The following is a 14,289-nucleotide window of genomic DNA, read 5'->3' as shown; positions in this document are numbered from 1 at the left end:
GTGTTATGTTTGATTCATTACCACACTGGGATGGGGTGGGGTGTAACTGGATAGGAAGTGGCCCTAGTGCTACAAGACTGCTGCTAGATGAATGAGTGTCAAAGCAGTGAAAAGTAAGGGGATGCAATTAGTGAAACCAGAAGATCTTGTATGTTTCTGAGCTCCCACACACGGAGGCTGTTTGTTGCTAATGTGGGGAGGGATTCTAAGGCCAGAGGGACCTGTTCTGAGTCCCCAGCCAGACTCCCTGCAGGTCCTGAGGCCAGAGGATCCCCACAGTCACTCCTGTCCCCAGCTCAGATCTGGTGGTGGAGCCCAGAGCATGGCTTTTCGAGCCATCTGGCCTGCATGTAAAGCCCCCAAGGAATGAAACATATCCCCACCCCACCCCAACTTGGCCTCAGGGTGAGCTGCCCCACTGAGGACTCATGCTTTCTCCTAAACATCTGCCTCTTGTTCCCAGTATGGATTTGTCCAACATCTGCTCCTCGCTGCTGGCCCTGCTTGGTCTTTGCAAGAGACTCAAGCTTCTTTGGGTCAGAAATCTCTGCCTTGCTGATTTTAACCCACTAGGATCCAGCTTCCCCCACTAGGATATGAGAACAGCCATATTCGCTCAGACTAATGGTCCATCTAGCCCATTATCCTGGTTTTCAGCAGTGGCTGGTGCCAGATGTTTCAGAGCCAATAAACATAACGCAAAAAGAAAAGGAGTACCCGTGGCACCTTAGAGACTAACAAATTTATTAGAGCATAAGCTTTCGTGAGCTACAGCTCAGTGAGCTGTAGCTCACGAAAGCTTATGCTCTAATAAATTTGTTAGTCTCTAAGGTGCCACGGGTACTCCTTTTCTTTTTGCGAATACAGACTAACACGGCTGCTACTCTGAAATAAACATAACGGCAATTTATCAAATGAGCCATCCCCTGTAGTCCCAATTAGCGGTTTAGGGATGATCAAAACATGGGGTTGCATTCCTGACCATCTTGGCAGCTAGCTATTGAGGAACCTACCCTCCATGAACTCAGCTAATTCTTTTTTGAAACCGTGTAGTTATACTTTTGGCCTTTACAACAATCCTGGCAATGAGTTCCATGTGCTGACTGTGCCTTGTGTGATGTGCTTCCTTATGTTTGTTTTAAGCCAGCTGCCTAGTCATTGGGTGACCCTGGTCTGTGTGTTGGGTGAAGGGTTAATTACACTTGATTTGCTTTCTCCACACCAGGAATGATTTTTGTTGCAGGGATGTGTGGTGCTGGGGGGGGGCGGGGTGTGTGAAGGACACAGCAGAGCCTGTTGGTGATGCTGCTAGTGAGAGCGGAAATGTTCCTGCATGGTTGCATAAGAAGCTGGTGCAGCAGGAGAGCGACTGCTAGTGAGCCACCCCCCCACCCATATTCAGGCATCACCTTCCCTGTCCAAAATGCAGGCCCCTACAGAGGGATTTCCCCCATGTGTAAGCTTTTACTTAGCACCTTCCAGAACACTAGCAGCAGCTACTAGGCTCTGTCAGGTAGTGCCCCTCTCCTACAATAGCACCACTTGCTCCTAGGCAGAGCTCCCTGATACAGGAGATAGGATCCCGATCGTCCCTTACACAGAAATCTGCCTCGCCTCCATGTATATCGCCCCTTCACAGGGCCCTGAGAGCACAGGCGCTAGCCCCTTTGCTGCCCTCTAGTGGCCCCTAACATAATAACCACTTGGCTCCGGACGGGCATGCACAAGACCAAACGCCCGCCGCAGAAGCTGCGCATGCGTCATGGTGCACGCGCAGTCCCCGCCCTCTTGAAGACGGGGGCGGGGCTTAGCTCGTATTGGCCGGGTCGGCGGCATAGCCCGGAAGCAACTGACCTACGCGCGAGCCCGCGGGGGCGTTTCCGGAGCCACAGGCGAGCGCGCGCGCCCCGCGCGGGCAGCTATTCCCCGGGGCCCGACCCCAGCCCTCAGTCCCCGGCGGTGCGTGGCCGTGGCGCTCACAGGCTCGCGGGCAGCCGAGGCCCAGCTACGTGACAAAGAGACGCTGTTGTGCTCCGCCTGAAGCCCGGCGGGGGTGAGGGGCGCTGGCAGTGGGAGGGGCAGAGCCGCGAGACTCAGCCCCAGCGCGGCAGGCGCTGCGTGTTGGGATTACTAGACGGGGCAATGCGACAGCGGAGTCCGAACTACGACCTTGCACGCTAGATTCAGAGCGGCATTAACAGCGGTCAGGTGTAAACTTTTGAAAGACCCACCCTAAGGTGGGGGGTAGGGGTAGAGTTACGAAAACCTGCACGATGAGGTTGCTCCTAAGTGAGGGTCTACTGGCCATGCGGGGTCTAGTCCAGGCTTCCTTTTAAACCTTCTGCCTTTTAATGTTATTTGCAGCTCGCCACCCCCATTCTATATACACAGTTGGGATTATTTTGAAAGATCCTTTTGTAGCTCATATGAATAGGACTGGTGGTTCCTGGGGGGGACGACACCACTATTTACTGCTCTCCATTCCAAAAATTGACCATTTAGTCCTATCTTTTAAACCAGTTATTGATCCATGACAGGACCTTTCCACCCTATCTAATGACCGTTCACCTTGCTTAAAAAGGCTTTCAGAAAATGTAAGTGCACTGGATCCCTGTTGTCCACATACTTCTTTATTGACTCTTCCCCAATGAATTCTGTTCATGAATGTATCTGACAATTTTGTTCTTTACTATAGTTTGCCCAGTACTGAAGTCAGGCTTACCAACCTGTAATTGCCAGATCATCTCTGGAGCCCTTTTGGTGTCTCCAAAATTGGTGTCACATTAGCTATCCTCCAGTCATTTGGTACAGAAGCTGATTTAAATAAGTTACCCATGGGGGGGGGGAGAGGCTGCTGTAGCAGCCCCCAAAATCAGTAGAAGAAAGACAAGTTAGCACACCTTCCAAAGTACTTTAATAATAAAAAAATATATCTCTTGCTGTCAGTGAGAGGGTGCAGGGGGTGGTGTCGGGCCTGAGACCCGTGCCCCAGGTGTCAGGAACACACAGAGAAGCCAGAGCTGGCTGCAGACAGAGAGCAAATAGGGATGTTTCCAAAGAAGGCTGGGTCAGTCATGGGGTGCAGGAGCAGGAGGAAGAGCACCATGCCCAGCACATAGAAGATGACAACAGTGAGGCGCTGGGGATGCTCCAGGGCAGCACAGATGGCAGGGAAGCCAATGTAGTTGCAGAAGGAGTGGCACAACACAGGGCCAATCAGGTGTCCTGGATGGGAGAAGAGAACAAGTTTTTTTGTTTTGTTTTTTTAACCACAATGTGCCACAACCATGCATTCATACTCCTAGAGATGAGCTGAAGCAGCCCTGTGACTCAACTTTGGGGGGACTGGAGCCCATGTTCTCTCCAATTTTTTACGTCCATGGGCAGAATGAATTTTGTTATATGTGCACCAATATGGAGGTGATGTGTGACACAAGGTTGGGGGGGGAGTCTGGGGTGCAGGCTGCCCTGGGGGAGAGGCAACCCCCCCCAGCCCTCTCTCTGCAGCGCTTAGAGGGAACTTAAACTGGAGCCCAACTGGTTATAAGGGAGGAACACTGGGCATAAACAGGGGAAGGGACTCTTTCCAAGAGAGGCATCTGATCTTCTCTCACTAGAGCCCCTGTGGTAGAGGGTACAGAAATGGATGGTGGTTCCATGCCAGGCTGGGGAGGGAATTCTGGGAACAGGAAGGCAACCTGCAGCACTGACCTGTCCTAATGAAGATGAATGCAGTGTAGGCCCCAAAGACAGCTGTGTATGAGAACTGGAAAGCTGCAGGAGAGAGCAGAATCTTTTGGAAAGAGAGTCACTGAAATTCCCTTATACAGTATCACCACTGATCACTTCTGGCAAAAAACTGTGTGTGCTTAAAACAGAGTTGCCACATCTTTTCCCACCATCAGGGATCCAGAGAGAGGCCAAACTAACTACAATTATGTTAATTAAACTCACTTTATAGATTACAATTTACATTTAGTGAACAAAATAATTTTGATTTATAAAATACAGTGGACTAGAACATAAACCCCACCCTTTCATACTGTTTTGAGTTTCAGCTTCAATAAAGACATGTATTTCTTGATGTGTTGGCTTCTTGACTGATTGAACAATTAACCCTCCTCTGCCAATGTCTCTGTTCCTGTCACTTTACCTTGTCTAAAGGATGTTTAGTAAGCCTATTTCCTTCACTGGTCTTCCCCTAACTTTTCCTCTTTCTAGGTATTACCCTTTTGTGGCTCTTTCAGCTCTGTTACTAGGTCCCCTTTGATGATGGAACTCAATCACTGGGGTTGTATCCACTGGCTCCCCACTTACTGCATCCCCTTCTTTTCTGGTGTTTGTTGCTGCCTTGCTTACCACTGGCAGCTTCCCTCTAGATTTCACCAGCTATTCTGGAGGGAAGCTGCTGTTCATCCACCCCCAACTCACTCCAGATCCTTCACAGACAACTTGTGCTGCTCATTGTGCTTTTGACCCAACAGCTTCCAATACAGTGGGGCAATACATATGCCCCTCCCCAAAGATGGCTGCATCTCCACACCGGCAATACAGGCACACATCATCGGTGGCAGACTGGGAGTGGGGGTGATGGAGGGGATTCTCCTCAGTCAAGAGCCAGAGACAGGCCCAGGGGAGCTCCAGGGCTGGCTAGATGTGTGTGATTGCTCTAGGTGGGGGTTTGACCATAACTACCTCTACCCCGGTAATGAGAAGGACACGCTAACAGGTTCACACACAACCAGCTGCACCCAGAGCAGGCTAAGATAGTGCTCGTCTAGGAGTCCTTAGTTCAGGACCATCGCCCTAGCAACCATTTCCTACCTGCTGACAGGAAGATGCTGGCTATGCTGCCCTGGCGGAACCGTAACTGCTCAATAACGTGGTGGAAGTGAGCTGGAAGAGGGAAATGTCCATCAATGTCTGTGGCTAGCCCAGCCCCCCTCCCCAGCCTCCACTGGCAGGAGCTAATCTGACGAGAATCCTGCTTGCCTCAACCCCACCTGCACCTGCTCCCCATCTCTGTGAGCATGCTGGTCCCTAATGGGCACCAGGCAGGGGGTTGTACACAGGGCGGAGGGTTCTAATCCATGCTCCTGTGCCCAAGGCAGACACCCGTAGCTCAGAAGGGCTTGTTTTGTACTCAGTGGAATTGGGGAGGGGAGCAGAGAAGCTGAACTTGGCCTTCCCTTCACTGTATGGGAAGAGGTAGATACTGGTTCCCTTACAAGCTGCTCGGGGGGGGGGGTGGGGTGGGGAATCAGTGCAAACCCCTCAGTCCCACTGGGTACAGGAAGAGGAAGGGAGACAGAGAGGAGGGGTGGGGAAGAGTGGCATGGGAAGGAGCAATGCTGGGCCTAGGTCACATGCCCCCTGACTCTGCCCCCACCACTCCCAGCAACCTGGAGCTGGGGGTGGGGGATGGAAGCTGTGCTCAGAGCCATACTGTTGACCCTGCCGGGATGTTTTGTAATGGCTGGGGAGGGAGCTCTGTTGGACACCATGGGGCAGCTCGGTCAGGGGCCCTGAGCAGTGCTGGGTACTCACCAACACCAAAGAAGAGCGGGCAGGTGAAGATGGCTGGCCCCAGGCCGGTGCAAGGGATAAGCATGGGCAGCATACAGGCCCGGAACACCAGCTCCTCCGTCAGGGGTGCGATCACCTGGTTGCGGAGCCAGCGCATGTCACTCAGGCACAGCACCCAGAAGTGGGGATCTGCAGGGAGAAGGGGGGTAGTATGATGTGTCTGGCGCTGCTGGAAGTCTCTGGGATGTCCTGTGGAGGCCTGGCACAGAGCTCACCGCCCCAGTGCTGCTTGGGCATTTCATCTCAATAGATATGAGCAAAAAGCACAGACCAGGATGAGGATGCCTCCTCCCCTGACTCTGGGACCCCCTTCTTTGTCCCTGTGCATTCCCACTAGCTCTGAGCAGCTCCCAGGAGACACAGAGCTCTGCCAACCTATGCCCACTAGTGCCCTTAGCTCACCACCAATACTCCCTGCAGCTTGCTGTTACAGGCAGCATGGTCTAGAGACACCAAGCTAGGCCAGGACTCCTGGGGTCTAATCCTTGCTCTGCCAATGACCTCAGGTGAGTCCCTTCCCCTCTCCATGCCCCAGTTTCCACTCCCACCGTTTGTCTAGCTAGACTGTGAGCTCCTCAGGGCAGGGACTGTCTCTCACTGTGTCCGTGCAGCACGCAGCACGAGCGGAGACGATTTTGGTCTGTGTTCCTACGTGCTACCATCATCTAAATAGCAAGGCCTTACCAAACATGACCTTCAGTCCATCAACCCAGTCCCAGGGACAGTCCATCGAGAGCTGAATGAGGGGCCCAAGGAACAGGACCTGGCACAGAAAAGGAGGTGCTGAGTGAGCATCCCCTTTGGCATTCAGGTTTACCCCAGCTGTCAGTCCTGTCCCCTCACCAAGACAACAGCCATTGTTTAAACATCACATAAAGGATCTGGATGCCTAGTTCCCTGGCATTTTAATGGGCACCTAAAGCCCCTAGGCAATTTGGAAATCTCAGCTCAGCACCATTAAGCCCTGTCTGCTCAGTGAGTTACAGTCCTTCCGACTGATCTCAGAAGGGCAGCTCTGCTACGCCCAGTCTGCTAGCAAGGTCAGGACAAAGCAGCCTGCACCACATCCCCACCATGGAGGAATCCATGCCCTGCAATGAAGGTAACAGCACAGGGCAGACGACTGAGCCTGGCATCTCTGTGTTTGCTGGCACACTACAGCAAGCGGGGGTGGATAGAAGGCGGCTTGACAGGCCAGCCATTGGCCCCCAAGAGAAAGCAGGCACCTGCTCCCAGCAGAGCCTCTATCAGGTCCTAGCAAGTTGGGGCAAGGCAGCCCTAGGGCAATAGCCCCGCACCTACCATAGTGAGCAACAAGGGCAGTAGAGTCGCTGGCACAATGCCCTCCAGTCGGAAGCCCAGCAGAACTAGCAGGGATATACCTGGCTGAGCAAAACACAAGACACATGTGGATCAGGACCATGCAGGACATCACCCCTTGGCCCAGCCCTGCAGCCACCTCCTGCACCCCAGTGACTAGTGCACAGGGCTGGCATTCAGGGCTCCTGGTTTCTATTCCAGCTCTACCAGAGACCTTGGGCTAGTCGCTTCTCCTCTCAGTGCCTTTGTTTCCCCTCACTCTGTGTCTGTTTAGACTGTGAGTTCTTTGGGGCAGGGCCTGTCTCTCACTGTGTACCTGTGCAGTACCCGGCACGATGGGGCTCTGATTTCGGTTGGGGGGGGGTCTGTGCAGTCCCCAGCATGACGGGGGCTCCTGATCTTGATCAAGGTGTGTGAGCACCCATGTAATACAATACTCAGAGCCAGAGGGTGAGGTAGTGGCTGGCACAGCATTAACTAAAAAGATTCTCCCTGATGGGATTAGCCAGGAAGGAGGGGCGATGTGAAGGGCCAGGCTGGCTGCAAGGGAGTCCCAGGGCTTGAGGGACAGCCTCCGGTTTCACACTTCAACATACTGGCCTAGGGGCCCTCACAAAACAAGTGTCACATGACTACCCCTATCAGCCATGACTGTCCCAGCTTGCTACATGAGTCACATGACTACTCTCCCACATAGGCAGCCCAGCTTGCCCATATATCAGGGAGGGAGGAGATAGGGAACAGGTGACAATCTTACCTTAATGCCTGTCAGCTCCTTCCAGAGCCAGACGAAGAGTGGCGAGAGGCCGGAGACGATCAGAACGCTGGTGAATCGCCGCTTGATCACGGCTGGGTGGTCTCTGCAAATGGAGACAAACCTTCAGGGTGCAGAGGAACGGAGACCGCTCTGTCGTGCGGCCTAGGGGCTAGGTCCTCAGGACTCCTGGGTTCTATTCCTGGCTCTGCCACGAACCCACTGTGTGAGCTTGGGCTATGCTTTTCCTTCTGTGTGTCTTGATGTAAGCCGGGGCATCGAGCTCATTTGGGGGAGGGAGCAGAGTCCCACTGTTAATGACAATTTCATATTGGGGGCAGAATTCCCCCACCCCATACCCCTCTGGCCTTTATTTCTCTTCCTTCCCCACCCTCCTTCCTGGAGTTCCCTCCTTCTTCCCCATCTTTGTGGCTCTTCACATCCATTGCACCCAGCGCTGCACAAACTTGGAGGAAAGAGGCAGCCCCTCTGCCCCAAAGGGTTTCCATTCTAAGTTTCTCCCAGCCAGAAGCGATGGCCTAGCTACTGTAGAGGGTCAGAATGGGCCATCACTATGGTCCTTTCTAGCTTCAGAATCAATGAATCTACAAAGCACAAGGGCTAGATTGGTTCTTTAAAAAAAAAAAAAAAAGTAATATCCAAGATTTTGCACAATCTGAATATGTCCTATGGGCAATGCAGATACTACAGGGGGCCAGATTTGGGTAGGGGCTGTCTCTCACTGTATGTCTGTGCAGTGCAAAGCCCAATGGGGGCGGGGGAGGGATCTCAGTAACTGTTGCAATACACATAACAATAACCAGCAACTTATAAGGGAGATTTCTCCCTAATCCCTCTTGGAGGGTTAGAAAAGAACACTGGGAGTCAGAACTCCTGCAGGGTTCCATTCCCAGTTCTGTCAGAGGTGTTCAATTTAAATGCATGAGAATTTTAGGGGGACCCTGCTGTTTTAAATATGTCTTGAAGTTCACTTGACTCTTGGTCTTGATATCATGAATCAGTGAGTTCCACAGATTATGCACTGGATAACAACTTTTAACAATCCCTTTCATCAGTTGTGAATGTGCTGCCTCCCAATTCCATTGCACCCTCCTAACAGCCATTGTATGATGAGGGGTGAATAGCAGCACCTGATGCTTTCTATCCCCCAGTCATTATTGTATTGTATGAGCTTGCATCATGTCCCCACACTCCACCCACTGCACCCAATATTTACATTTTATAAAATCCCCACAGCAAGAGAAATGTTTCTACCAATTTTATATATATAAAAGGGAGAGGGGTGGGAGGAGCCAGGACTCTTGGGTTCTATCATATCTGGCACGTAAATACCTTGCAATGCCAGCTACAAAAGTGCCATGCAAATGCCTGTTCTCACTTTCTGGTGACATTGTAAATAAGAAGAGGGCATCATTATCTCCTATAAATGTAAATAAACTTGTTTGTCTTAGTGATTATATATATGTATATATAGAACGCAAGAGTCCTGGCTCCTCCCACCCCTCTCTCTTTTAATCATTCTCCTCACAGTACTTGGAATAGAACCCAAGCAGGTATCCTGACTCCCTCCCCCTCACACTCTAACCCACTAACTCCCCACCCAGAGCCGGAAACAACCCAAGATGAAGAAGGTGCAGGGTGGATCAGGGATCACACTCTTCTTCCCATCAACCCCCCCCCCACACACACTAGAGACAAAGATTATTAGGCTAGGGTTTGGTGTGTGTGTATGGGGGCATAACACGCCCCTTTCATCTGATTAATGCCCTGGAAAGTCCCAGGGCATTGGGGTTGCTGGAGAGGCAGGGGACATCCCAGGAGTATGGGGCAAAGTGGGTCTAGAGTCTGCTCCTCACCTGGATAGGTGACTGGGCAGGATATGCCAGGGTTCCCTCTAACTGGGGCAGTCAGTACCGGGGGGTCACTCTCCAGGGAAGGTGGTTCCAGGGTGCCAGGTCAGTACGGCAGAGCAGGGTGTAACTCACCGGGACAGGTGGCTTGGGGCCGGGGAGGGGGTAGGTCGGTACTGGGGGAGGTCAGAGTGTCACTCACCGGGGCAGGTGCCTCGCAGGGGGGGTCACTCACCAGGGCAGATGGCTCCAGAGGGGGGGCGGGTTGGTACTGGGATGGGGGAAGGGTCATTCACCGGGGCAGGTGGCTCGCGGGGGGGCACTCACCGGGGCAGGTGGCTCGCGGGGGGGGGCACTCACCGGGGCAGGTGGCTCGCGGGGGGGGCGCACTCACCGGGGCAGGTGGCTCGCGGGGGGGCACTCACCGGGGCAGGTGGCTCGCGGGGGGGGGGCGGGTTGGTACTGGGATGGGGGAAGGGTCATTCACCGGGGCAGGTGGCTCGCGGGGGGGGGGGCACTCACCGGGGCAGGTGGCTCGCGGGGGGGGCGCACTCACCGGGGCAGGTGGCTCGCGGGGGGGCACTGCCCGGGGCAGGTGGCTCGCGGGGGGGCACTCACCGGGGCAGGTGGCTCGCGGGGGGGCACTCACCGGGGCAGATGGCTCCAGAGGGGGGGCGGGTTGGTACTGGGATGGGGGAAGGGTCATTCACCGGGGCAGGTGGCTCGCGGGGGGGCACTCACCGGGGCAGGTGGCTGTTCCACACGTAGAGGCTGCCCACGTAGGCGCAGGCCAGGCTGAGGCAGGCGAGCAGCGCGGCCCAGCAGAGCGCGGGGGAGCCGGGGCCCGGCGCCAGCCCGCCAGCGAACACCCAGGGGGAGTTGGCCGGGCCCGGCGCCTCCGGCCCGGCCGCGGCCGCATCCGCTCCAGCCGACATCGCCCGGCCGGCCCGGCCCGCCCCCCGTGACGGGGAGAGGCGGGAGCGAGGGAGGGACCGGGACGGGCCGAGACACCCCCATAGCGCCCGCGGCCTGGGCTCCGCGCTCCGGGACGGGAGAGCCGGGACCTCCCCAGCGCCCCGGGTATCGGCCCGCCCCGCCACCCGCGTCCCCGCTACCGCCTCGGGCCTCCCCGCCTCCTCCAGCTCTACCCAGTCACCCCTCTCCGCCCGGCTACTCCCTAACCCTCCCTGGGCACCCCCCTTCCTCACTACTCCCCCAGTCCGCCCCGGTCACCCTCGCTTTTCCCCCAGCACCCCCCAGTCACCCCATTACACCTCCAGCACCTCCTCATTACACCCCCAGTCACCCCCCCATTAGCCCCCAGCACTCCCCAGTCACCTCCCCATTAACCCCCAGTCACCCCCATTACACCTCCAGCGCCTCCTCATTACACCCCCAGTCACCCCCCCATTAGCCCCCAGCACTCCCCAGTCACCTCCCCATTAACCCCCCAGTCACCCCATTACACCTTCACCACCTCCTCATTACACCCCCAGTCACCCCCCATTATCCCCCAGCACTCCCCAGTCACCTCCCCATTAACCTCCAGTCACCCCACTACACTTCCAGCACCTCCTCATTACACCCCCAGTCACCCCCCCATTAGCCCCCAGCACCCCCAGTCCACCCCCAGTAACCCCCCCGTCACCCCCAGACACCTTCACCACCTCCCGCATTACACCCCCAGCACTCCCCAGTCACCTCCCCATACCCCACCCCATTACACCCCAGCACCGCCTCAACAAACCCCCAGTCACCCCCCATTAGCCCCCAGCACGCCCAGCCACCCCCCATTAACCCCCCCCCCACTACTCCAGCACCCCCGACACCCCCAGCACCCCCAGGAACCCCAGCACGCCCCGTACCTCCCCATTAACCCCAGGTCAACCCCCATTACACGCCACGCCTCCTCATTACACCCCCAGTCACGCCCCCCAGAGCCCCCAGCCGCCCCAGTCACCGCCCCAGGAACCCCCCAGTCACCCCCATACACCTTCACCACCTCCTCATTACACCCCCAGCACGCCCCAGTCACCTCCCATTACCCCCGTCACCCCCGTACACCTCCACACCGCCCACAACACCCAGCTCCCCCCCAGCCCCCCGCACGCCCCAGTCACCCCCCATGAACCCCAGTCACCCCACTACCTCCAGCACCTCCTCATACACCCCCAGGCACCCCCCATTAGCCCCAGCACGCCCCCGTCACCTCCCCGAACCCCCATGGCACCCCCAGACCCCGCCAGCCCGCCGCATGACACCCCCAGCACCCCCCCATTAGCCCCCAGCACTCCCCAGTCACCGCCCCCATAACCCCCCCAGGCACCCCAGTACACCTGCACCACCTCCTCAAGGACACCCCCAGTCACCCCCCAGGATCCCCCAGCACCCCAGCACGTCCCCAGTAACCTCCAGTCACCCCCATTACACCGCCAGCGCCCCTCATTACACCCCCAGCACCCCCCATAGCCCTAACACTCCCCAGTCACCGCCCCACCCCCCCAGCACCCCATTACACCTCCGCCAGCACCGCCTCACACCCCCAGCCCCCCCCAGCACCCCCATATCCCCCCCAGTCACCTCCCCACCCGTCACCCCCCATGACACCGCCAGCACCGCCGCATTACACCCCCCGTCCCCCCCAGAGCCCCCAGCACTCCCCAGCACCCCCCATTAACCCCCAGTCACCCCCAGTACACTGGCCAGCACCTCCTCATTAACACCCCCGGCACCCCCAGTAGCCCCCACACCCAGTCACGCCCCATTACCCCCAGTCACCCAGGACACCCAGCACCTCCCGCAGGCACACCCCCAGTCCACCCCCCAGTAGCCCCCCAGTCACCCCATTAACACCGCAGCACCTCCGCGTACAACCCCAGTCACCGCCCGCACGCCCATAGCCCCCCCAGCACTCCCCAGGCACCTCCCCAGCACCCGGGCACTCCCCATGGACCCCCCAGCACCCGCCATGCCAGTGGCCCCCGCACCCCCACAGGCACCCCCAGACCCGCCCGCACGCCCCAGTCACCCCCCGAGCCCCCATCACGCCCCACTCACGCCCCTCTGACCCCGCCCGCACGCCGCGGGCCACCCCCCACATCCCCACACACACGACCCGACTACCCCGCAGTACTCCCTGATCACAAAAAACACGGCCCATCGCAAATCACCAGCACGCTCCGATCATTCCCTTCCCTTACAACCCTTCAGCACTCCCTGGTCACTCCTGTCCCCCTGCTGCCTCCACAGCTCTCCCTGGTCAACCCATCCCCATTCCACAGCACCCCTTGATCACTCTCCTGGGCTGCTTCCTCCACTAATGATGGAAATCATTAAGAAAGGGATAGATAATAAGACAGAAAATATCATATTGCTCTATATAAATCCATGGTATGCCCACATCTTGAATACTGCATGCAGATGTAATCACCCCATCTCAAAAAAGATATATTAGAATTGGAAAAGGTTCAGAAAAGGGCAACAAAAAGGATTAGGGGTATGGAATGGCTGAAGAGTAATAAGAGATTAATAAAACCGGGAGAGATTAATAAAACTGGGACTTTTCAGGTTGGAAAAGAGATGACTAAGGGGGGATATGATGCAGGTTTATAAAATCATGAGTGATGTGGAGAAAATAGATAAGGAAGTGTTATTTACTCATAACACAAGAACTAGGGATCACCAATAGGGTTATCAAGCGATTAAAAATTAATTGCGATTAATCACGCAATTAAAAAAATTGTGACTAATCGCACTGTTAAACAATAATAGAATACCATTTATTTAAATAGTTTTGGATGTTTTTTACATTTTCAAATATACTGATTTCAATTACAACACAGAACACAGTGTACAGTGCTCACTTTATTTTTTATTATAAGTATTTACACTGTACAAAGAAACAAGAAATCGTATTATTCAATTCACCTAATACAAGTACTGAAAGTTGAACTTACAAATGTAGAATTATGGAATAAAAAACTGCATTCAAAAACAAAACAATGTACAATTTTAGAGTCTGCGAGTCTATTCAGTCCTACTTCTTGTTCAGCCAATCGCTCAGACAAACAAGTTTGTTTACATTTGCAGGAGATAATGCTGCCCATTTCTTGTTTACAATGTCACCTGAAAGTGAGAACAGGCATTCTCATGGCACTTTTGTAGCTGGTGTTGCAAGATATTTATGTGCCAGATGTGCTAAAGATTCATATGTCCCTTCATGCTTCAACCACCATTCCAGGGAACATGCGTCTATGTTAATGACGGGTTCTGCTTGATAACAATCCAAAGCAGTGTGGACCGACACATGTTCATTTTAATCATCTGAGTCAGATGCCACCAGCAGATGGTTGATTTTCTTTTTTGGTGGTTCAGGTTCTGTAGTTTCCTCATTGGAATGTTGCTCTTTTAAGACTTCTGAAAGCATGCTGCACACCTCATCTCTCTCAGATTTTGGAAGGCACTTCAGATTCTTAAACTTTGGGTCCAGTGCAGTAGCCATCTTTAGAAATCTCACACTGGTACCTCCTTTGCGTTTGTCAGATCTGCAATGAAAGTGTTCTTAATATGAACAACATGTGCTGGGTCATCATCTGAGACTGCTATAGTGTGCAATATATGGCAGAATGCAGGTAAAACAGAGCAGGGGACATATAATTCTCCCCCAAGGAGTTCAGTCACAAATTTAATTAACATATTATTTTTTTAACTAATGTCTTCAGCATGGAAGCATGTCCTCTGGAATGGTAGCCAAAGCAT

At 54.6% G+C, this 14,289-nt stretch overlaps 1 protein-coding gene across 2 annotated transcripts; it reads right to left on the bottom strand.

The window, feature by feature from the left end:
• Positions 1-2,897: 2,897 nt before the first annotated feature.
• Positions 2,898-10,618, bottom strand: RCE1 (Ras converting CAAX endopeptidase 1). 2 transcript variants are annotated; one of them, XM_038408411.2, is made up of 8 exons: positions 10,242-10,618; positions 7,664-7,766; positions 6,889-6,972; positions 6,271-6,349; positions 5,548-5,715; positions 4,825-4,896; positions 3,712-3,774; positions 2,898-3,225 (listed from the first exon to the last, which is right to left on the bottom strand). In XM_038408411.2, the coding sequence occupies exons 1-8, from the start codon at positions 10,448-10,450 to the stop codon at positions 2,996-2,998; spliced, it is 1,008 nt and encodes a 335-aa protein (XP_038264339.1). In that variant the 5' UTR covers positions 10,451-10,618; the 3' UTR covers positions 2,898-2,995. The 2 variants fall into 2 exon arrangements, with proteins under 2 accessions (XP_038264339.1, XP_038264340.1); XM_038408412.2 differs by having other exon boundaries at positions 10,273-10,617.
• Positions 10,619-14,289: the final 3,671 nt, after the last annotated feature.

Source organism: Dermochelys coriacea, chromosome 7, assembly GCF_009764565.3.
Source record: "Dermochelys coriacea isolate rDerCor1 chromosome 7, rDerCor1.pri.v4, whole genome shotgun sequence".
Taxonomy (NCBI): Eukaryota; Metazoa; Chordata; order Testudines; family Dermochelyidae; genus Dermochelys; species Dermochelys coriacea.
The sequence above is the reverse complement of the archived record's forward strand: the minus strand, read 5'-3'. Positions and strand labels throughout refer to the sequence as shown.

Excerpts from the sequence above, each read along its gene's own strand:
- RCE1 (XM_038408411.2), bottom strand. The coding sequence starts at position 10,450 with ATGCGGCCGCGGCCGGGCCGGAGGCGCCGGGCCCGGCCAACTCCCCCT. Across the intron at positions 7,767-10,241 it reads CCCGCGAGCCACCTGCCCCG|AGACCACCCAGCCGTGATCA; the intron begins GTGAATGACCCT and ends CTCCATTTGCAG. Across the intron at positions 6,973-7,663 it reads AGGAGCTGACAGGCATTAAG|CCAGGTATATCCCTGCTAGT; the intron begins GTAAGATTGTCA and ends TGTTTTGCTCAG.